The sequence below is a fragment of the Plectropomus leopardus genome, chromosome 22 (genome assembly GCF_008729295.1).
Source record: "Plectropomus leopardus isolate mb chromosome 22, YSFRI_Pleo_2.0, whole genome shotgun sequence".
Lineage (NCBI taxonomy): Eukaryota > Metazoa > Chordata > Actinopteri > Perciformes > Serranidae > Plectropomus > Plectropomus leopardus.
In genome coordinates, this window is record NC_056484.1 from 19322308 (window position 1) to 19347409 (window position 25102).

General features: G+C 37.0%; 1 protein-coding gene across 1 annotated transcript; it reads right to left on the reverse strand.

Moving 5' to 3' along the window:
* Window positions 1–12077: 12077 nt before the first annotated feature.
* Window positions 12078–24510, reverse strand: LOC121961309 (serine/threonine-protein kinase 38-like). The gene is made up of 14 exons (XM_042511249.1): window positions 24170–24510; window positions 19327–19466; window positions 18161–18212; window positions 17929–18051; window positions 17204–17287; window positions 16982–17105; window positions 16644–16798; window positions 16438–16540; window positions 16240–16301; window positions 15350–15467; window positions 14742–14865; window positions 14474–14569; window positions 13210–13301; window positions 12078–12968 (listed from the first exon to the last, which is right to left on the reverse strand). Exons 2-14 carry the CDS (start codon window positions 19458–19460, stop codon window positions 12844–12846), a joined length of 1392 nt encoding a protein of 463 aa, XP_042367183.1. The 5' UTR covers window positions 19461–19466; window positions 24170–24510; the 3' UTR covers window positions 12078–12843.
* Window positions 24511–25102: the final 592 nt, after the last annotated feature.

Here is a 25102-nt window from a genome sequence, read left to right on the forward strand (position 1 = left end):
GCATTTTTAGCTGAAATGAACAAAAATGGTTTACTGATTTGCATTTCCCATCACTGAGGTCATGAAATTGTGATAAACTGTGATAACTAAGAGTGGATGGTCTGATGGGATTGCAATAAGGGTGCGAAAATACTGATATTACTAATCTAATTATATATCTGATTGATGTCATAGGCTACAGCACGCCCCTGACGATGCAAGGGATCTGTCCCTCCGATGATACGCACATTTTGATGCCCTGAAAAAGTCTCGTGCGCGCGTCACAGATCTGACTTTGCTACTCTCTCGCTTTCCCCAAAACATAGCGTTACTATGGAGGAGGTCTCACTCTGTTGCTATTTCCTAGTACGATATGATCGGCACAACTACACTTGTGGGTAACCCATAGGTGTATGATTTGGAAGGGGGTTGTTGTATTGTGCATTTGTATTTGTTGTGTACTATGTACATTGTTGTCTGTTTGAGTTAATAAAACTTTCTGATCTCAACTTAATCCAGTCTTATCTAATAACATCCATAGATGTATGGTTTTAAAACATTTACAGTACCTTTCCTTTGAATTATAATTGGTGCCTTTCTAAACCTTTAATTACATTGTGAAAAACAAAAACTTGAATCCTATACTTCAGTTAAGACTTTCATTAACAATGCTAAATTATTTACATCACTATATTCAACTCTAATACGGGTGTCAACATCTTTGCTTGTGTGTGGAAAAATGTTGCTGTGTTTTATTTAAATTTATCCTATATCAAACATAGTGACATGGTACAGTTTTTACTTGGAGTAACACTGCCAGAACCCCAATGTAGGGCTAAAATGCAGCCAACATCCAAGCTTTTTAAAAACAGACTACAAGAAAATGTGAGAACTGGCTAGCCTACTTCAAATATTTTAGTAATTTACATTTAATGACTGCAAATTTATCATTAATGACTGTGAACTTATATTTAAACTGTATTTTATATCATTTTAAATAATCTTTTTGACTTTGCACCTCTTGTCCACACTTTTGCTATTTTTTGTTATTAATTTTACTTTCTATATATTATTTCCTTAATGTTACATTGTAAATCAGTATGTTTTTTTTAATGTTTTTATATTTTATAGCTATGTGCAGAACTTTGAATTGCTCTGTTGTATAAAATGTGCTATACAAATAAAGCTGCCTTGCCTTTTTATATTCAAGAATCTCTGAAACACAACAAAAAAAAAACGACTAAACATGAAAGTATTCAGTGCAGTTCCGTATTCAAACGGTGTCTTCAACCACCTAAGTATAAACAAACAAAAGCACTTAAAAGTGATACATCTTCGCCAACCTTGACGATCTTCGGCCCTCACCTACATAGTGTAATTCGAGACCTTTGCACGAGACTTTACGTAAGACAGAAGGCTGCACGTGCCAACCAGAAACGTGTTGACCTATATATTATATAACTCGACGGTCACGTGGCGACGGTTGGCTCGTTAACCCATATAAAGACCGTCTGCGGAGAAAGTACAGGGTCCCCGTGCACTTTACCAACCCGGAAACATCGTAAAAAGGACAGGAAACGCGGAAACAGCGATAGTGACCACTTCATTAACTTCAAGGAGCTCATTTTAGAGCTGTATGATGACTGGGAAAATATGTAGCTTATATAGATAAGTTTATATTGACATTTTTCTTAACTCTTTTAGTAGCTCCTGATTGTTTTAGACACTTTTTATTGTTAACTTTGACATGTATTTTACATCAGAATATATGCTTTTTAAGTATCACTCCATTGTGTTAACTTCCATGGAGTGGAAAACTCATTCAAGCAAATATAGACATCATAAAGTAGCCTTTCTTACTTTTACAGCTGTTTCACATATAAATGATACATCGGCACGTTTTTTGTATGCAGATCTGGTTTAAAGTGGTTATGCTGGAATTTAGTTCCCACTCCAAGTTGTGACTTGTTTGTTTCTGGTCGTCCTGTCAGTGACCTTTTTTGCATCAGTAAGCCTCAGCCCGGCACTCATGAGGTGTTTTCTTACTCATGATGAAAAAAGGTGCCACTCCTCTCCAGAACTCAGAGTCCCTCCTATTAGCCGGGCCAGCAGTTACATAGCCAGCACATAATTTAGATGTCCTAGTTTGATCACTGATGTGGTGGTGTATTAAAAACACAGGTCAGCATTTAAACTGAGGAAAACAACTTTATATAAGAAGGGGAAGATGTTTTTTAAATTAGGTCAATGGCAAATTATGTATACTGACACCAAAGATTTGAACATCTTACTAAACTCAATATTCAAATTATAGCTATGTGTAATAAGAGAGTCAACCTTACCCTCAAGTCAAATGTTAAAATAGCATGTCTGCAAACATAATAACGTGGCTGCATTTCAACTTCAAGTAAAAACATCTGAGTTTATGCGTCCCATTAAACTAATATTTGAGGTGGAATGATGCATTCCGAGCTAAAAATCTATTTTAACCCTTTGAAACTTGGACCGACATCAGTTTTTCTGTGCTGTGTTCAGACACCTATCACAATTGGTTTATTTCTTTCGAAAACATGGGGAAAAAAAGGCAATCAGCAACATGGCATGGACTCTGCTGCAAATTGCAAAAAAATAAGAAAAATTTGACAAGAAAATGGCTTCAAAATAGCTTCAAAATAGGAGAATAATTAGCAAATTATAAAGGTAAAATATAAAAATGGTTTCATTATTATTTTTTACATTTATTATTTTATTGTATTTTATTCCTGTTTTTCATTTCTTTTACTTTTTTTTTTTTTTTTTGCTAATTTTAGGGAATTTTCTTATAACTTTTAACTAATATCTTGCTAATTTTGAGGTAATTTGCGTTTCTCATTGCATTCTTACCATGTTTTTGAAAGACATCAAGCCAATTTGTTCAAGTTTCAAAGGCTTAAGCTGAAAAAAAGAAAAGTATTTTTATCTATTATACACCTTCTTAATACCTGAGGAGGAGGAAATACATTAAAAATGTAGAAATAAAAAAAAATCAAGCAGCCCGTTAATCAAAAATTATATTTTAAAAAATATAAGGTAAATAGGCTATAGTTGTATTTGGGGTCACACTGGGGTCATGACACCGTCACCTCTGCGTCAGGTGCGTTCAAGTAACCTGGTTGCTGTCGGCCATTTGCAGTAACCTGATTTCTTAATGTAAACCAGAAACCCGGTTTCCTTAATCGGGGTAAGGGATTAAGAGAAACCCGGTCAACACAACTTTTATTTTTTTCTTTGCTGTGAAAAAGCTTTCTTGACCATTCACACACGTAACCGTGTTTATGACGTGTTTATACCGAGGATACACGTGAAAACGTGCACTTCGGTTTAAAGGGAAAGTGTCGCTGTGAATGAGTGCGGCGGGATGACGGGAAACATCTTTGGATGTATTACAACTGCACAGTGGGGAATAAAACAGAAATGAATAAGTAGCCGATAAATATTTTCCACAGCTGGACATTAAATTGTTATTCAGATATGGCACATAGTAAGTAAATGTGTCATTACATGCTATGCGGCGTTCAAATTCTCCACAGAAAAAACGAACAAACATTTATATGCTATTAATTATAAACAAAAGACATTTTGTATTGTAAGCGCAGCATTCTAAGTAAAGTCTGAAAACTTGCCGAAATATATCTGCCTCAAATACATGTTTTTCCACCTAGCTTTTTCTTATTCATTATAAGTATATATTTGTGTAGTTTGACAATAAAAGTGTGGATAAATTTTATTTTTAACCCCCCATAGTTTGAAATTATGGAATTTTTCATTCTTATTTGTTTTTATTTCTCTCAAATACAGTTTAGGGATTTAGAAAACAACGTTTTCACTTGATCGCCACTTTTCTTTAAGTTTATTTTAAATATGGCATGACTATGAGTCAGACAGCACTATCCTTTATTACCAGCGATCAGCCAGTCTTGGAGATAACATGTTTTCACATGACAACAATAGCACAGCCAGGAGCCACACTGTCCATTCATAAGATCCGCTCACTGCGGTTGTGTGTGTCAAGAGCTCCCTCTAGTGGGCTGAGTGAAGCACAGCAACATGAGCTGCTTTTTAATACTGTAGCTTGTTCTTATTTATTTGCTCAAAAATAGCTCTGTTTTGGGGAATTCTTACCACTATACTATGGCTTTTGCAAACTATGATTTTTATTTTTATCTATTTTTTTTATATTTTGCCTTTTTATTTGATAATCGACAGTGTGGAGATAAAGAAACATTGAAAAGAAATGAAAACATCTGTGACAAATTAAATTTAACAGATCATGACAACATGGGCATGCTGTAATAGTGTAGTGTAACATAGCGTAGTGTAATGCTGGATACAACATAATATTTCAACTTCAACTCAAGAAAAGGTGGTCCAACCCTTTAAGCCTACTTAAATGTTAGACTTTTTTTTAAAATTAATGTTGTTTTAAGTCTTGCAAACTTAATTTTTGAACTCTGTGCACGTCGTGTAAACTACACAATGATGTGAAATATTCGTCTCGAGCAGCAGTTGTTCTCAAGGTTAAATAAACTTGAAAAATTGGTGAAATTGGTCCAGTTTTTTTTCTAAAAGTCATGCCATCCTATGCATTTTTACTGTGTAACTGCTTTTGAATGCCAAATTTCTCTAATTCTTGTCTAACTGAGCAGCTCCAGTTTATATTTCACAATAAAAGCACATTATTTGTCAGTTTGGGACTGAATGGATTATCCCAAACAACCACGCTGTAAAAGATTGCTGAATTAACACTTTCAAAATCTTTTATGTGACTTTTTCCAGGCCTCCATGTGTTTATGGGACATGTGGTCTTAATTTAGAGAACCGCCCTGCAATGTTCACCTGCTCCCCATTCCCCCCAAAACAAAAAAAACCCTTAAGACTTTAGGTGTTTAATTTTATTATTTTAAGCATTTTGTCAACATAAAAACTCATCAACGTGAATGAATATATTAATGAGCGTTTCCTCCTTCACTCCAGTTTCCTTCAAGGCTCTACAACAATATGTACACAGCATTACACAAAATACCTCATGACGTTTTCCTGGCCTGTGGAGGGCGGTTTTACAAGTGGATGTTGAGACTGAATTCTTGCTATAATAAGTGGGGAAATTACATATTATAAGCTTAGTTACGGGGCGCCGACGTTTCCAAACACATCTAAAACTAGACGTGAACGGCCCTTTAATCTGCTTTTATCCTTTATTTTTGTGTCAACTGCTTTTTTAAGGGGATAAATACACATGTCCCTCTTCTTAGGTTAGGGAGGCAACTTCTCCAAACATATGAAATATTATGTGACACAGATGTGACTAATAACACAAAGGGTGGGTCTATAAGCCGTTTTGGTCCATCAGAAATGAACTGTCTATCTTAACTCGCAATCAAAGTGAAACATTTCCTTAACTCTTCTCAACTCTGTGGAGAAATAAAGTCTCAATAATTTAGCTCCCTTTTGATAAAGGGACACAGTAATGGATTTCAAGTCATCGTGGACATATAGAGAACTGTATGGATCCCAAAATACAGTGTTTTCCCTCCTTTTTCCATCTCCTGCGCATCTACTTTTCACAAATAAAAAAAGTGTAATAATTTCTCTATTACAACACAGAACATGAGTTTGACATTGAACATCACCTCACAACAAAAAGCACTGAGTATCTACTTCATGAAAATGTTGTTTTTTTTGTCCCTAGCAGTTGCGCTCACACACTCATAAACACACACACACACACACACACACACACACACATTTCTCACGAATAATCTTAACTGTTTGGCTGTGAAACAGGACGCTCTGAAAACAGCAGTTTGGCTTTTTTTTTCCAGATTACGTCAGTGTGTTTCGGTGACTAGACACAACTGGGAATCTGCAGCGGTAGCCATCGACAACATCCCCCATCATGCATCTGTCTTGCTACTGTCCTCCAGTAGGACCACGTCCTCTTGCAGCTTTGATGACATTTAGGTTATAGTCATTCATTTGAATTTTTATCACAGTGGAAAATACTGGCCAATCGGGTTGTCTATACGCTGTGATGCAGACTGTAATGCAGACATTTTAATGTTTGGAATTAAAGGGACACTCCACTGATTTTTAAAAATAAAGATCAGTTTACTCATTTTGTCTGTTATGCCTTTGTGTCACGAGGAGTACTATTCAGCCTGTGGGAGTAGTTAAATGACTTCTTGTGGTTTTAAAGGGGGTTCTCTAAAATCTGAAAACTGACTCCAATGATGTCATAATGATGTCATAAGGGTTATCTTGGCTTGGGGTGAAAGACTGCAAATTTCTACCACCCGCGTTGCAAAAGGGGCAAGTTTAACCCTTTGAAATGTGAGCAAATTGGCTTTATTTCTTTTTTTAAACACTGGGAGAAGGCTATGAGCACCTTCGGAAGAAAAACTTGAAAAATAAAAAATTAATAATTATTTAAAAATTTACAAAAAAAATAACCTGAAATATTGCAAAAATAGGAAGAAAAGAAAAGTAAAACAAAAAACAAACAATAAAATGCCCAGAAAAAAAGGTACTGATACTGTAAAATAATTATAAATATGTGATTAGGATCATTTAAAATATAGTTTTCTAGATTCTTTTTCCCTGGCTTTTAAAAAAAATATTTTTTTTTAATCTACAAAATCTTGCAGTTTCCTTGACATTTCTTGTTTTCAAAGAAGAAATCAAATGTGCTCAGGTTTCAAAGGTTTAAATACTTGGCAAAACTGTCTAAACACAAGACATTAGAAGTGATGTCTATCCAGGTTTCAAAAGGTTAAAAGACAGACATTTAAGGAAAGCTGCTATCAAACTGCATTATGGGAAGTGTAGGATTTTGGAATTTCTGCCACACTAGAAAATAAAAGCTAGAGGATATTTTAGCCTCTGCTGCAATAATTCTGACTATTCTTTTCTTAATTTGTCTCTAGCTCTACAGAGGTGCAATCATAGAAATAGAATGAATAGAACGGACATTTAACCGTTTCCCGTGGTCATTAGTACAAACGAAAATAACAATAGGTTTTATGGTAAGAACATACATCAATACGGCTGTAAAGTGCATCATACTCACTAGTTTGAGAACTCTGTTTTGACCTATTTTTTTCACTTATTTTTCATATTAAATAGAAAAATACATTCATACACCAATCCAAGTTTCTCTCTTTCACCAAAATAAGACTAACAATAGCTTGATTAACTCATCATAAAACACAATTAAGTCAAAGTCGACAGAAATAACACTCACCAACTCACCAAGCCAATCTTTGTTAGTCTATTCAACTGTCACCATCCACAACCTCTCCATTAGAAACAGAAAAATAACTGTTCTAATGGGTATGGGAAGCAAACTGACCTAAACTGGACTGCTTGGTGGAAATGTGGCTTTAGATGTCTGATAATAAGTCAACTGTTCCAACAATCACAAACTCTGGTTCAAATAAACCCTTCATTGAGCGAGTTATATGTGAAAATATTGCTGATCTACACACGGTCTCTCGAAGCCTCTCAGCTGTTCACTGAGCAGCGGCTCTTACTCTCTCTTCAGAAGCAGCTACAGTAACATAATGTGACAACAAACATGAATTAATCCCTTTAAACCTGAGGAAAGTGGTTTGATTTCTTTCAAATACATGGCAATGAGCAACGAAAAAAGGCGTATTAAAACATACTTGAAAATTTGTTAAAAAAAACCTTGATTAGTAAAAAAAAGACCTCGAAAAATGGATTAAAGATGTATAATAATTATGCAGCATAAATTTAAATATGTAATTGTGATATTTATAAATATAACTTTTCCAAATCTAGTATTTTTTTGCAATTTGTGGAACATTTCTTACCAAGTTCCTCATAGTCTTTTTTCCCATGTTTTTGAAAGAAATCGCCCCGATTTGCTCAGGGTTCAAAGGTTTAAATTTCAATGAAAGGTGTCTAAAAAAAGCACGAGAAAAGTCATGTCACTCCGGACTTCAAAGGGTTAATGCTAACAAAAGACATAAATATACGTTACAGTGATATTTTTAAGGTAACAAATTGCTTATTGCTTGTTTGGTCATTGTGGCAAAGCCTCACCTCAGTGAGTTCGCCACATGCCACAAATCGGTTTGTTTATACTGAATCTAGCCCACTATAACTGTTTCTATGGCGACAGTAAAAATAAAATGGCTGCCGCTCTAACCATTGTGCTATGTTGAATTGAGTGGGAATGTCCGTTCTACTGTCATTCTATTTGTATGGGTGCAATACAACGATCACTGGAGTGCCCCTTTAAATAAATGAAAATCATCCAGTTTAAATACACTGCATATGAGCACAACATCCAGCCTATCATAAACATGAAAAATAATAAATGATGCAGAAATATACAACCCTTGTACATCGCTTATGTTGTTTACAATCAAACAAAAATGCAGCTGTGAGTCTTCAGTGCATTCTTGGCCTTCCAGGACGACCTGCATGAATTACAGTTAAACACATAAAATATATGAAGAAAGACTGATACAGGTGTATTAAAATACACCTCTCTAATTTATCAAACTGCAAGATCACTTACTTTCCCTAATAATCCCTCATAAATAGCACCGGAAACAGTTTAATGGGATTCCTGTGATGGCTACAGCTGAACCTTTATAGTCCAACATGGTAAAGTATATTTCCTGTCCCTGTATGTACATTTATAGCTTTGACACTCAACAGATGTGCTGAGAAACATCTGTCTCTGCTCACTCTTTTTTTTTTTTTTTTTTTTTTTTGAGTGTATAGAAATAGAAATGGCATTTTTTTCCATAACCAAGTTTAGCTCTCTCGGACAGGTGTTGTTATTTAAAAGGTAGTTTGAAGTTAAGTGCAGTATAAGCGACGGCTACATCTGAATGTGTGTTGAGATCACGACGTGTGATGATCAGAGTTCTTTGGTAACTATGTTTAGGGCTGCGTCTAGTCACAACTCTGAGCAGACATGATGGTTAAAGACAGGCCTGACATTAGCTAGTTGACTTTAATTTTTTTTTTTTTAAATCTAGGAAACCGATTGCCTTGAAAAATGTAAGTAAATATAACTATTAGTCTGAATTTATGTTTACATTATATTTAATTGTTTTCTTTCATATCTAAAAGTGTACTTAACATTTAGTCATATTTACTTGATTTTATGAAGTTGTTGCAACTTAAAATTGACAAGTTTAATTAAATCTAATTAGATTCTACGAAGTTTTAGCAACAAAAGTAAACCAAGTGCATTCTGATTGCACGTCTGCCTGTCCTGGAAGAGGGGATCCCTCCTCAGTCACTCTTCCTGAAGTTTTTACCATTTTTTTCCCTATTATAGGGTTTTTTGGGGGGAGTTTTTCCTTAGTTGATGTGAGGGATGCCGTATGCTGTAAAGCCCTCTGAGGCAAACTCTAATCTGTGATAATGGGCTTTATAAATAAAACTGATTTGACTTAATTTTGTAAAGTTTTTGCAACTTAAAATTGGCACACTTAATGAAAGTTTTAGCAAAAACCAAGTCTACTGTGATCTGTATTCTGGAAAAATCCTCTTCGTCATGATCAAGTTAAGTCAGACTATCTTAGTTTACTGAAGTTACTAACACGTACAAAGAACAAGGTAATTTCATTTGGCCTTTTTTTAAGTTGCTAATACATTAAGCAAAAACAGCTAAATTTTAAGGAAATGTATGTTGAATAAATTTGAGAAGCAAAGTTCAGGCAATTTTGTAATAATTCAACTTGTCTTCATTGTATATTGTACATATATATATATATATATATATATACTTCCCTCTGTCACTGCAATCGGTTTCCCAGAATATTTTAAGTAAGATCAACTTGTCAGATTTTACAGTATAGGGTGAGGGGAAAAACAGCATTAAATACAACTTATGGATACTAATTCAAATTTAAACAACAGACAAAAAACATACGTGTCTAAGATATCCACCCTGTTAATCTATTTCTATTTAGTTTCTATTTTAGTTTCCTCTTTACTTGACAAACAAAGACACTTTGTTCATTGTGTTTTTCTCAACAAATGATCTTTTTATGAGCCGCCTGTTTAATTATTTAACCTATAAAAACCTGTAATTCTCTCCTGGCTTTGTTTGTTTTATCACCTTATCACTTCATGTGTTTTATCACTCTGTAGACGAAATATAACAGACACATCAGAGCCCTCCATTAACTTTAAGGGACACATTTCTGCTTACTCACAGGTTGATTTAAAAAGTTTGCATTTTTTTCTCCTTTTTATTTCCCCTTCCTCTCCTTCAAACAGCTTTATTATTTCTAATAATGATCAATACCTTCTGATCAATCTCTGATAACATCCCTAAAATGTCTGGTTAAATATTTTGCAGCTCTTTAAAGGCACTTTGCATGTTTTGTCCATCTAAACAGGAAGTGATTGGCCCTTGTTAGAATTAAAATCGGGGGAAAAGATCAATTACTGTGGCACCGATCTGAACCAAACAATGGGCTCTGAAGGGAAGTGGCACACTCTGCACTTTGTTTGGCTTGTGTGTGAATAGGCGACACTCCACAGTAACGGATGTCAAGAGCAGGGCGAACTGCATTCACACGTTTCCTGGCAACAAGATGTTCCTCTGTGAGAAAAGCGACAGCGCCGAGGCAATGCCACAGGAAGAGTCGTCCCGCAGGGCTGACACAAAGTCGCACTGTGTTTACCACCACCGGGAGGATTCAAGCATGATTTGGATTTTTGCTCATTTTTTAAAAAATCTTTTCTCTCCCTTTAAAGCTTATGTTACTGATGTTCAATCTCCTCCATCACAGGCAAAAATAATTATACTACAGTTATGATTTAAATGATTAAACCTAAATAATTGACTGTGTTTTTCTTGTATAAATGTATTGAGCTAAATGCTGACATCAGCGTACTAACATCCACAGACAATGATAACACACTGATGATCACCATCCTAAATTAGCATTAGCATACTTATAAGCAATTGTAAAGCTGATTCTCATGGGAAAGTCATTAGTTTTGGATATATTTGGTCATAAACCAAAGTACTTGAAACACAAATTTTGACCTGATGATGGTGCTAGAGATGATGGTAAGGAGGTAAGGGTACATGAATGTGTGTACCAAAAGTAATAGCAACCATCCAATAGTAGCAGCTATGCTATTAGCATGCTAAAAAATACATTACTTAATATTGTTATTGACACTTTTGATGCTAACTGAGCTTTTATTGGGATCCACTATCATTTTGCTAATAAGAACTACCACAATCCTCAGTCGTCATCTCGTCCGACAAAGAAAAGCTTATGTTGACGTTGCAGCAGGCTCCAATCACGGGTTAAGATGCTTCTGAAATTGAGTGAAAGATTTTTTAAAACTTTTGAATTTTAAAAGGATGCTATCCTTGTCAGTGAGATAACTTTTAGAGGAAACCTTAATCCCCAGGGGACCGCTTGCTTCTTTTACTCACCCTGTGTTTCATTACATTTGCAAAGAAAACTTTGTTTTTCTTGCATGTCAACATGGTGAATGAAGGATGCAAAAATAAAGAAAGTTCTTGATGAACTGAAGTAAATGGGGGCCACATTAAAAACATCAAAACTAAATCAAAACACCTGTCACTTCTGTTTTTTATTGTGTTTTATTTATTATTATTATTCTTTATTTTAACTAACTCTTTAAAACACCAAAGTCACACAATAACACCAACAAACTAACTGATCTAAGTAAAGGTAGCCCACCAGCTCCAGCTGTTCAGAGAAGTAAAATCAAAGTTTTTGTCAAAGGAGTCTGGCTTTAAAAAGAGCATAGATAAATTTTCATTTTAGCTCAGTTCACCGTCAGAAAGGGCTGTCTGTTTGAGAAGTACTCAGCATACGGCTCGATAAATGAGACTTGGATTATTCCGCACAAAGTTGTGTGAGAGTTTGTAACAGATATTTTGATAAAGTTTTGCTGTTGTTAAACGTGGACCCCCTTTGACTACAATTTATCAAGAATTTCCTCTGTTTTTCGATTCTTCGTTAACTGGAAGCATGTGAGAAAAACAGTTTTCTTCACAAATTCAATGTCACAAGCACAAATTTTCACTTGAGAAGTAAAGTATTCCTTTAAAAGTTGCTCCCACTAACAAAGACAGCATCCATTTATAAAGACTGTAATCCATCAAGAATTTGTTTGGATTCCTTACAGTGGCATGTGAGAAAGAAAGTTTTCTTCATGAATCCGTGGTGAGTATACAAATGATCATTTGGGTGTAAAATATTCCTTTGAATACAAAGCAAAAAGTGAGCCAAAACCCTGGAAATCATGCTGGAACTTTCAGGGGTGTAACATTATCGGAGGGAACAAGTGAGGGGTACCTTTATTCTCACTAATCTTTCAGAGTCGTCTACAGTGTATAGATCTTGTCTTCAGTATAAGAAGTTATGTTTGCATCTGAGCTAAGTTAGCCGCCAGTGTAGAAACTATCGCTGTGAAGATGTCGAAGCAGTGATTTGTACTCGATCCTCATTCCCGCGGCAGTAAAAAATCCTCTCCAGAAGCAGTATGCCGCTGAACATGCAGATATGCTGATTTAGTGTCCTAGTTAGTGAGCTGGCCTGAGAGCTATGGCTAAAGACGGCACGTGGATACGATATAAACAACCGAGGTAATGCGGTAACGCTCCTTAATTTCCGAGCTCTTGGTGTTCTTGCAGCGGCCGAGCAGACCTAAATAACTTGTGATGAGGGTTAAATTTATACTGAGAGGCTGACAGCGCAGCCTTCAGCACCAGCGGGGCTCCGAGGCCCGACCCTGTGTCCGTAAACGTCTGTTTTTTACTCCACGACTCCATGTCTCGGGGTGTCAGGCCTTCCCTGCCTTCATGTATGTGGGGATGGTACCTCGCTGAGTCAGACCCTCAAAGCGTTTGTATGTGTAGTTGAGGAACACCCAATCCTTCGATTTGAAGTCTGGCTCCGTTGCATTGGCTGTTAATAAACACACAACAAAGAACGGGGTTATTATTTTGCCACTTGAGGGCACAATGGATCACACAATGTGAATGAGAAGGTCTATTTACATCTATTTGAATAATAATTATCAGCATTGTTGAGAATTTAAATCATCTGTCATGACTCATCCGTGGTCTCTTAATCTGACCCAAGCTAATATTTCCAGATAAGGGATTTTCCGGCAGTGCAGCAGGCAGAATGTTCCAGAAACACAAACCTGGCTGAAGGATGTCTGATTCAGGGAAGTCGTCAAAGTTTGAGGTGTCATCGATACTCTTGATTTCAATGGAGATGGCTGCTGGCCGCTCCCTGTGGAGGCGAGACAGACACAATCAAAATACAAAGTATGAAATGGGCCATGGGCGCCTTTCCATTTGAGATAAAGAAAGGCATTTTGTTGAAACTGCTCTGTGCATAACCAGGGTTACCTTTTATGCGAGAAGAGCCCTTTTCTTTCCTGGAATATGTTACCTTGACAACTTCATCTACGTGTTGAAGGGAAGCTTTTGTCATTCAGACACACGCTTAGTTTCTCTTACATAAATATGCTTGTCCTGCTGTAGCCTTGACTTGAAACTGAAAACACTTGCATTGCATCGAGCCGTTATGAAAATGTTAGAGCTGAACTACTTGTGCCGACCTTACAAAACACAGCTTTTCAAGCGATTTCATTGTGGCAGAAATAATGTCAGACTAAAATGATCAAAGTTTTGCTCCAGTTGCACAACTTAAGTCAGTCTTTTTATTGTTTTGACGTTCCAATATCGTCGTATGTTTTCAGTTTTGGCTCATGCAAATAGTCTCTTTTGGGGATTGTTGTGGCCTGCAATGCCTGATTTCACGGCAGCTTTTCTAAAAAATTGTGATGCATGTTGCAATGTTTTCAGACATTTTTTTTGCAATTTATAATTGCAGCGAGAAGTGAAAATTGTGAAAGTAAAGTAACCTGAGCCTTTTGTATTGTCAGATAAGTCTTTTCAAATAGTGAATGTAAGTATAAGACTGTCAACTTGACTTAAGTGAAAATGACTCAGGTGGTTATTAAGACATGAGACCAACATGTTAACCTTTGAAACCCTTTAAAAAAAACAACAACAAAAAACAACAACAATATGTGTTTTTATTTTTATATTATATTTTTTGTTACATTAATTTTGAATATAAAATTATTAGAATTATATTTTTAGCTTTCTAGACAATTCTCCCTCTTTTTTTGGTATTTTCTTATCCTCCTCCCTTTTTTTAAAAACTAATTTATAGGTAGTTTTCTTGTCACCTTTTACTAATTTCTTGCAGTGTGCGAGACATTTCTCACCAAGTTGCTCATTGCCTTTTTACCTCCGTGTTTTTGAAAGAAATCAAACCAATCTGCTAAGATTTTAAATGTTTAAATACTTGTGAGAAAACTGATATCTATCCAGGTTTTAAAGGGTTAAATTATCACCACATTCATGTCTGAAAGGTGTTTAGGGTCCATGTACCTGATGTGCTCCCAGTCCACCGACTCAAAGAACTGATGACTCTTGATCTCCTCCACACTCACAGCTCCAACCCTGTTCTCAGCATCAGTGCAATACCTGAAACACACCAACAGCAGACAATATAGACTGATAATATAACTGGCAAACAAAACTTTTATAAATATAGATAGATATATATACATATAACAAATATTCACCATCTGTACCAACATGTTAAGCATTTTTCCTTAATGTAGAAGAGAAAATGGAAATAAGCATCTTTGCATACTTTAATATCAAGTCTTTGGCCCTCTCTGAGATGGGGACTTCAGGTGGGAAGACGAGCGTTTCCTTCCAGTTCATCACCTTCCTGTATGTCTCCTGTGGCGTCTCAGAGCAGAAGGGTGGGTAACCTGAACACAACCAACAAGCATGTTAAAAAAAGCTGATGTTATAACAATACTAACTGAAGGATTCCACTGATAGCAGGTTTACTAATGTTTCAAGCTGATGTGTAACTTGTGAAATAATAATCATTTTTAAAAAGTGGCTATTTTCAATTTGTGATATCTACAATGTTTTCAAAATCTGTAAATGTTTTACATTCAAACATATATCAAATATCTGTGATTTGCAGTTTACATTGCTACTTTGACTGCATTTTGTCCTCTGCATAAATTGCTGTATTTTTTTTTTTAAATTTTCATTCGTTCTTGATGTTTCTATGGTCTGTTACCTGCCAAGGGACTACAGATGCAAATTAGCAGTCCTGCTAACTCTGGTATATTTACATTTGTATTTTATACTGATGCTTATTAATATGCTGCGTCCCTTTTCAATAAACATTACATTAAATCAAATTTCCATTCTTCTCTCACAGAGCAATTGCCTACTTACCAATGAGCATTTCATACATGATGACACCCAGAGACCACCAGTCACACAGCTTGTTGTATCCCGTTTGCATGAAGACTTCAGGAGCGATGTAGTCTGGTGTTCCCACAGTAGAATAAGCCTTAGAGACACACAAAAAGAGAGAAGGTGAGGGCTCCTGGTTGGAATAAATATATTTAAATCATCAAATTTTAAAAAATCAAATAATAAACTATAAATAAGGTACAACAATATTGAAATATTGAGGTGGGATATATAGTGTATGCCTTATCAAGAAAACCTAACTTTAAGCAGCAAAAACCTGTACTATTTTAGAAGTTTGCGAACATTAGTTTGCCACAATAATGTCTTAAGTAAACTATCTTTAACGTTAGCTGAAATTATGTTAATTTGCAAATAAAATTAGCTGGAAAAACACACACAGTTAAAACAAGCTGTTCGCTGCTTACCATTATGTTACCTAACTTTATGAGGTACAGTTATATTTGAAATATTAAGGTGGTATTATTTAGATTGGCATAATTGGTGGAGGGCATGTGACTCATTCAAACTTAAGAATGCATGCTGTCATATCCTGATGATCGTCTCTGGCAGGCACACACAATTTCAGACTTCATTTTCATAGCTTGGGACTGGAAAGAGTCTGATGGAGGAGGTGGGCCTGAGCATGGAGCTCTGCAGCCAGACCCATATCATTAAGATTGATAATGTGAAGTTACGCTAGCCAAGATGTAGAGGCTGTTGTTACAATTTTTTGGGCAGAAATCAGGAAGCTAAGTTTATCTTTTCTTTTCTTCCTTTGCATTTTGCAGCCAGTATGTGCACTGTTCCCTCTTTCTTACTCTCGAGCTTCTAATGCACTTCTTTCATTCATTACAGTGTCAAAGTCTTACCAGCTGCCTCCGGTTCTTTTTCCAGGTTTCTGCTTTCCTCTTAGAGTTCATATTTTGAAAGGCTGCGAAGTGAAGAGAGGAAAAACGTGATTACCTAAACAGTTAGAGTATATGTTACAACAATAAGCTACCACTTATTATCAAGATTTGGATCAGTTTTCCTTCAGGTTAGCTTTTCTTATCACATTTTGAACTCACAGAAATCACTGGGTGGGTTGTGTGTCAGATTCCTGTAAAATTCTGTGCGATGAGCCTTTTTCAGTCCCGTACACAGGCCAAAATCTGACAGCTTCACATGTCCCTGTAAACAAATACACCATGAGTCAACATGCACACACACATCACGTTGTACGCTTTTACTGACAGTCAGGAAATGACTGTGTGTCTGTCTGTTTGAGTCTCACCCTGGAGTCCAGCAGCAGGTTGTCAGGTTTGATGTCTCTGTGGATGAAGCCCAGCTGGTGGATGGAGTCGATGGCCAGAACCGTCTCTGCGATGTAGAACTGCGTGGCCTCCTCAGACAGAGTGTCCTTTTTCATCAGCAGGGTCATCATGTCGCCTGGCAACAAGGTCAAAGGTCAGAATGACAGCACAAACACACCCGTCTTACTCATGTCTAACATGTCAAAGAATAGTAATTCATCCTGTGTCCAGTTGAATAAATCTGTGTTTTAAACGCCCAATATTTGCTTAAAATACAATATAGAAGAGTTTCCCATGTTCCCAAGTTAGGAGCACACACCTCCAGGCAAGAACTCCATAATGAGGTAGAGGTTCCTCTTGTCCTGGAAGCTGTAAAACATCTTGACCACCCAGGCGCCGTCCGCCTCCACCAGAATATCCCTTTCTGCCCGGATATGAGCAACCTGCAGTGAGAACGTGGACAACTTAAGACACTGACAATACAAACTCAAACAGCATGTCTTAAGATGCTTGATAACTGTGGTGCTGACAAATACTTTACCTGTTCTTTCTCCAGCATGTCTGCTTTTCTCAAAATCTTCATGGCGTAAATGTGCCCGGTGTCTTTTTTCTGCACCAAGCGGACCTGAAGGAGACGACACCACAGTTAAATCCATAAGGAACGTGGAATTACGCAGCTTACAAAGAAAACTGGAACTGCTAACGGCTGTACACCTACATAGACCGGTCAAATTGCACTTGCAGTTTACATTATGATGTCACAGTGCAGTTGACCTTTGGCATATAAAATGTCATCACTCCATCATTATATCCTATTAGACAACTGTGGGAAATTTGTGTCAAAATTACCATATGAATTACTGAAATTACTTATCAGTTTATTCTTGAGTCCATTTATGCCAAATCTGAGAAAAAAATTCCCTCAAGGTGTTTTGGATTAATTGTCGTCACAAGAATGTGACAGATGCAAGGTCACAGTGACCTTTGACTTTTGACCTTTGACCACCAAAATCTAATGAGTTCTTTCTTGAGTCCAAGTGGACGTTTAGGCCAAATTAGAAGAAATTTCCTGTGGGTGTTGTTGAGATATCGCTTTGACAAGGATTGGAGAGAGGGATGAACAGACAACTGGAAAACACAACGCCTCCGGCCACGGATAATGAAATGAACTGATAAAAGAACACAGAAATGATTTCAGGGTCGACACACTCATTGTGTTTTCAGTTCAAATTTACAAGGGCTTTGCATGCTTATCTTTGAATGTACCTCTCCAAAAGCACCCCGCCCGATAACTTTCAGGGACTCAAAGTCATCCAAGCCAAGTCGCGTCCTCTTCAGCCGCAAAAACTCTGTCTCCTTACGGGCGTGCTGCGAGCGCCGCATTACTTTCTGCAAAACACAGACACAGTGAGTCATCAGAAGAAGAGGAAGATGAAAGGGAAAACCTTATTCTGCCACATGTTGAGGTCTGTGAACATGACGACAAAGCGAACTGTACCTCCTCGTCTGGCAGCCCCTCTTCATCCATGGCCTTCTCCAGCTTCTTCTGCCTATGAACAACACAAAACAATGAGAAAATGTGAATAAGGGCTGCATAAACACTACTAAAACTTTGTTCTTTACAATATAAGAGTGAGAAATTAGAGGCTTTAGATGACCTAAACTGGTCTGATCTTGACAATGACTCCCAGGTCACTTTACTCAGGTGTGTAAACAGTGAGCCAGCTGTCTTTTTCAAGAGGCCTCGTCTATGTTACCTGGACTAGATATCAGCTCTCAGGCAATGTGAGAACACACAAGGTAGATTGCGAGACGTTCTTTGATACCTGAGATGACACACTGCTGTGTTGTTTTCTTTACAGCAGATGGAGTGACACCTGACGCTTGAAACAACAACTGCATTTACACACTGAGAGTAACTGAGGTAACTGGCACTATGGTAAAGGTCAGTCAGGACATGCATGAGGTAACCATTTAAAATACGATGCCCGGGAGGTAAAAGGTAACTTTTTAACACGTTTATTGCCATCTCGTTTTTTTTGTTTTTTTGTGCTGCCTTCAGACACCTTTCACAATCACTTTGATCTCTGAAACCTGCGAAAACTGGTTTGATTGTTTTTCAAAGATACGAAAAAAACATAATGGGCAACTTGGCAATTAATGTCCTGCAAACTGCTAAAAATTAGTAAAAGGTGACAAAATGTGTCTGAAAATGAGCTGGGATGGATTATAAGATATTACCAGAGGAAATAGAGAAAAATGTCCAGAAAACTATATTTGTAAATATCTTACTTATATATAAATTATGTTACAGGAAAAAAAAATAGTATTTTTTAGGTCATTTTTTGCTCTATTTTTGTTTGTTTTTTACTTTACTTTTTTCTTTTTTCCAGTATTTTTTTTACTGATTTCTTGCTAGTTTTTGAGGCATTTCTTATAAAGCTGCTTGTTGCTCTTCCATGTAAAAAAAAATTAAAAATCAAGCCAATTTGCTCAGATTTCAAAGGGTTAAACAGACACATACATCATGGAAACATGAGCATATTATTGAAGTGCAACAGATGCAATGGGACAGGCGTGTTTCTTTACGCTTTTGTGAAGCAAAGGCCGCTGGTCTCATATCAACAGGTACTGTGAGCTATAAAATGACTCGGGCAGTTTTACCTCATCTCTCTCTCCTCGTGCTGGGTGAGCAGAGTGCTGTAGAAGTTCTCCAGCGTCAGCTTGGCCACAGTCACCCTCTCTCGGGTGTGGTTGCTCATGGGAAGGGCAGCTGCAGTCCCTCCCGTCATGGCCATACTATCCTGCAAAACAACACAAATAAACCCAACAACATCAGGTTGTGCACATCCGTCCAACCACTGCTTCAGCTAGTGTAATATGTGTCTTTTGGTCAATTTTACCATCAGTTCAGTCCTCGACAAAACATTTCAACCTGCCAGAGAGGAGTTTTACCTGGAGGACTTGAAGTGTGTAGGCTTAGTAGTCCAACCAGTAGTGCAACAGCCACCCACCAAAACAGACAACTATGTTAGTTAACACCTGCGCCACTTAAGTGTCTGTCTCATATGGTATCTTAAGTGTGCAAGACAACACTGGAATCAACAAATTAACTGTGCGATTTAGATTAAATGAATGTAACACCCTGGAAGGGGACAGTTCAGCAAAGCCAATTTTGAACATTTTTTAAAAAATGTTCAAAATTGAAGCAGCAAAGCAAAAGTGCCCCCCAGAAAAACTGAATATTAAAGTTTTTCCTCCAAAAAACATTTTTTCAAGATTTATATGTAAAAGTGTTGCACAGACTCCTACAAAAGTTATCTATCTCAATCATCTCTTATGATCCACGAGAAGTGTGTGTGGTGTGTTAATCTGCAAAGACTCCCTCTGCCTGCATTTTATTGTACTCTTCTTATTTTTCGGTTTTGGGGATGTTCCTGGTCACAACACAAAGGTGAGGTCAAGACTTCATAAAATGATAGAGACCACATGCCAAAACCTGAAGCAGCTCTTGTCTAAGATGAAGCTACAAAAATTGCAGACACGGCACAAAAAAACAACCTTAAACACACAAATATAGTCAGGCAAAATGCTAAGTGGAGTTGCTACGTTGCTGGCCATACTGTTAACAAACAGTTTGTGTTTTGTCACGAAACTGGAATTTCTAACTTTGATACAATGCCTTGAAAATGTTAGTTCTGATGCCGTCTAGAAAAACTGCAGTAAACATTAACAATAACAGAGAGCAAGAAGGTGCAGCTGGTGCTGGTGTATCGATACTGCGGAAAATGAGTATTGAATCAATTTCAAATATTCATGACAAGTATGGAGCGATTACTTTTTGACACTACACTATAGACAGTAGCCAAAAAGTCCTGCACAGTAACCTTTAACACAGCTTTTTTCACAATACAGTAGCACTCTGTAATTCAAATGAAGGGATTTTAATGTGTAAAATTAGTTGAGTGCTCACACAGTCTAACAGGACTCGGATTCCTGGTGCTGAAATATTCCTGTCACCCCTGAACAGGGAGTCATGTGCTGGATACCTCACGGTCTGCAGGGCTTTCATTCCAGAAACTAATCAGTGAAATCTCCACTGATCTTTCTTGGTATGCATTCCTTTTGCATCTCTACACATCTTTGATAACATCAAACTGACAAAGAACAAATGTAAAACTTCACCTGAGGAGGTCAACCTTGAAAAATCCACAAATCACATGAGAGCAGCACCTTAGCCCTTATTCAAGCTCAAAATAATTGTTCTCTCCCAAGCAACTACTTTCTCTAGAAGGGCACATATTGACATCTTGGAATTGATGTGTAGCCCTCATGTGGGTAGAATAAAAAACCACAGAGAGCAGAAGAAACACACACTTAGACTTTTGAGGTGAAAGCCACAAGCGGTAGTTGGATGTTTGAATAAAAACCCAACATGAAAGATGATGTAAAAGGCCACAAGGTAAAGAGTAAGCACCAAGAGGGAAGTTAAGTATTTTCTTAAATTCAAAGAAAACAACATGAGCAGATTTTCACATATAATGTAATTGACAGACAAAGGAAGAAGGTGGACGCCGTGTACATCATCAAACTATTTCAGCAGTACGTGATCAGACACTCATGAATGTGCTTGATTAGCTCACACAGAGATAAAACAGCCCTGCAGCCCTGCGATAGGACGCATGTTTCGTCTAGTCACCGGTCCTTTTCCCGTCCCGGCCTCAACATTCCCACAACAACAAGACACTTCCTGAATTCTGAGAAAAATCACTGAATCACCGCTGCAACCTGCTTGGTTTGGGAGGGTTTCTGCTGTGTGGAAAACAGGGAAAACACTCACAAATAAAGGTTTTAAGTTACTGAGGTCTTAACAGATTCACCTGACACTCCTGAGAAGCTTACAGGTAAACCCTACTGATGATTAACAATAACATAAATCTTGAACAAACACAAAGCAGCACAAGCAGTATAATTACAGTTCTTGTGGTCCAACATAATCCATGTCAGCAAAACATTTCTGAGCAGATGCTCATCAGCTATGTACCTCTATGAAACTACAAAGCTTGACGCAGATGCACAATTCATCTGACTGGTGTTCTTTTTTCATCAAAAAAGTGCAAATTTAGGTCACTGAGTCTGTCGAGGACGCTAAGTGGACAATGTGTGAGCATGCTGGGCAGTGCAGTGCTGTGCTTCAGTTGATGCAGGAAGACATTGATCATCTACTGATCGCTGAACTTGTGATCGACCTCAATGCATTTCTGTTTGACCACACACATCAAAATGACATATTTTTACTCTTACCTTTTATGCTACTTATCAGTCTAGATTGTAACTATTCGGCTCTTTAAGTCACTAAATTCTTCACTGGCTCGCTGCTAACTTTGACTATCAGTCGTTTGGCAGCACAGTGGACAGAGAGAGCGAGCACAAACAGTTAAGTTAGGAGCTGTGAAACCAAAACTTTGACTGGACAGTTGTGAATCTTTGGGTTCCTCAATATAAGCAACCTTTTCTATACAAGTGGTCATCCACTTTTAACACAAAACTATTAATTACAATAACTTTCTTAATGGTTTTTCGGTGGTCTGTGTGGATCTAATGGCATTTAAAAGCTCTGAATTCCAATTCAGATTAGAAAAAAACATCTTGTACAGGCATTTAATAAAAGCTTATAATACCATTATTATGATTTTTTTTTTGTTGAAATTGATCTGTGTAACTATCGCACACTCTTGAAAAGCTAGATGGGTTTTGTGCTTATTTCTCCACCTAAGGGGAAAATGCCGGGCCTTAGGCTCAGTCTGAGGGGATTCAGTTTGACTTGAAGTGAACCAGATCCACCACCTAGCTAAACAAACAAGTCTACACCACTCAGGCACTTATAAGGAAGGCATTATAAAGGCAAGCTCACTATTTGGAGACTAAAGCATGTGGCCAAAAACGTTAAATGTTGTGCACAGTTAAGGGTTGTTAAAGGTTGTGCAGACAGAAACACAAGTAGAATTCAAATTGGTCAAGATAACTTCAACATTTATGTAACTTTGAGAGGAAAATGTCATCGCACATTTTAGACATTTTAGATTCACATATTGGCTTTCTTTGTGTGTGTGTGTTTTTTTTAAGAAAAAAAAAAAAGCATTAAAACTCAGATGTTGTTTCCACGTCTCATGGAAACTATTAAAGCATCATTCCACCAGAATTGTGTAAAAATGTGTGTGTATTTCCATACAGACACACTCCACCCTTCAAGTACTGTAAGTGACTGGACAGGAAGCCCTTTCCGTCCTGAATGAAAGGGCTCAGTCATGACGCCTGGGAGAGGAATGAGGTGCTTACACACACACACACACACACACACACACACACACACACACACAAACACAACGCCTATAACAAAAATAACACATATTGTCCGAAACTTTCTGTTTATCTCAAGCAAACCTACCACTTTTGATAAGAAAAGTCACCATTACATCCTAAATATAAGAACTTAATGACATATGTCAGTTGTTCAGTAATATCGCCAACATTGTGCAGTATCATTTTATATGGCAATATATTTGGTAAATTCGTATTCATGTTTGTTTATCAAGTATTTCAGAATATGCTTAAAAAATGTTAACAAACTACAACCCCCCCTTAAAAAAAACATGAATTTCAAAATATTTTTTTTAAATAGTGGTTTGTCAATGTAATTCAAATTAACAGTGGACAGAATAAATGTCAAATACCCAACTTATTTTCACATTTAATTTGTAACTGTCATGCCTTTAATCTATTGTTCTGAATTATTTTCATCCACCTGCAGAGTTGTTGTATACCTGCATGGAGCAATAAACAAGCATTATGTATACACATTTAAGTCCCAAAAATTATGCAATTTCATCTTAAAAGTCACATAGTAATATATGTAATGTCCTTATTCATTGTTTTACCAGTAGTTCAGAATATACTTAAAAATTTCCAGTTCAAATGTCATATATTGTGGTTTGTCAATATATTTCAAATTAAAAGTGGACAGATTAAATGTCAAATATACGATCTGTTTTCATAATGAATGTGTATAGTAATTGTCATGCGTTTAATCCATTGTTGTGAATTATTTTCACTCCCTTGCAGAGATAGTGTGTACCTGTATGGTGCGTTAAACAAGCTAACGTTGCGCATATTTAATTATGTTTTGTCTGGCTAACGTTTCACTGCTCACCTGAATTGAAACTTTTTGTGCCGCCCTGTCAAACCTCTTCCTGCCAACCTAGCTGGCACTGCTACCAGTCCCATGACGGCTGATACTACATAATATTTCATTTTTAAGATACCAATAAGTTTTAATAAAATGTAGTTACTTACTACAAACACTGAGTCGGTCAGTTGCTGTGTTGTGGTAGCTAGCTATTTGTCCGCTATATTCCCTTTGCGTCTCTGTCTGGCAGGTTGACAGCAACAAATAAAACCCGACAGCACACAAATAAAGACCGTTCAGTGAGGGGAAAAAATCACCTACCTCCGTGTCCTGCTCCAGAGTCAAATATTGGCTTGCCGCCACCCCACGATATATGAGAAATGTGATGTGTTTTTTCGTATTTTCTGCCCAATATTTAGGCAGTTGAAGGCTAGAGGCTCCAGTTATTGGCCACCCTTTAGACGAACTTCACAGTAAACATTACCGATATCAACGCCAAATCATAACAGAAGTCCTCTGACGTTATCACCGAGCTAAACTGAAATTATTGAAAATTATTTTACTTTCTTCATTTGTACTCCCTGACCTCGAAATTCAGCGCTCCCTCCGTCTAAATCGCTATAAAATATGAAATAAGCAGCGCTGCTTCCTGGGACCGTCGGGCTCATCAGACGCTCCGTCCACGCAACGGCGTAGCATTTGATTGACGTTGGCGAAAACCAATCACCGACGAAGAAAGAGACCTGTGTTTCCCTCTGACCAATCACATGCGTAATATACATAAGATTGACATGTACATCAGCCAATGAGAGGATCGAATCCGCTCCTTAAGGGTTGCGTTCCAGGACGCAGGTTCATCTGGCTAGCAAGCATTTGCAGCTATGAAAAACTGTACTGTAGCTACAGTAGTTGTAAGCTTTGTTACATAATTTTATATGTTCTGCTTAGTGGAAATCCGTACTAAGAATAAGTTACATTATTATACTTTAATACTTTTAAAAAATGACATCATATAACACAAACAACACTGAAAATAATCACACATAAGAAGCAAATGCCATTAATTACAAGAGGGTAACAAAGGTCAATAAAAGGTCATATTGTGATCAAAAATACAATTTACTGTTTTTTCATTGTTAAATTTGACCAGGAAATATTTAAAGGAAAAGATTTCTCGGAATAATTTACATTAAAATATTGCACAAACAAAACAAATCCATACCCATAAACATTTTTATAGGACTACACTTGCCT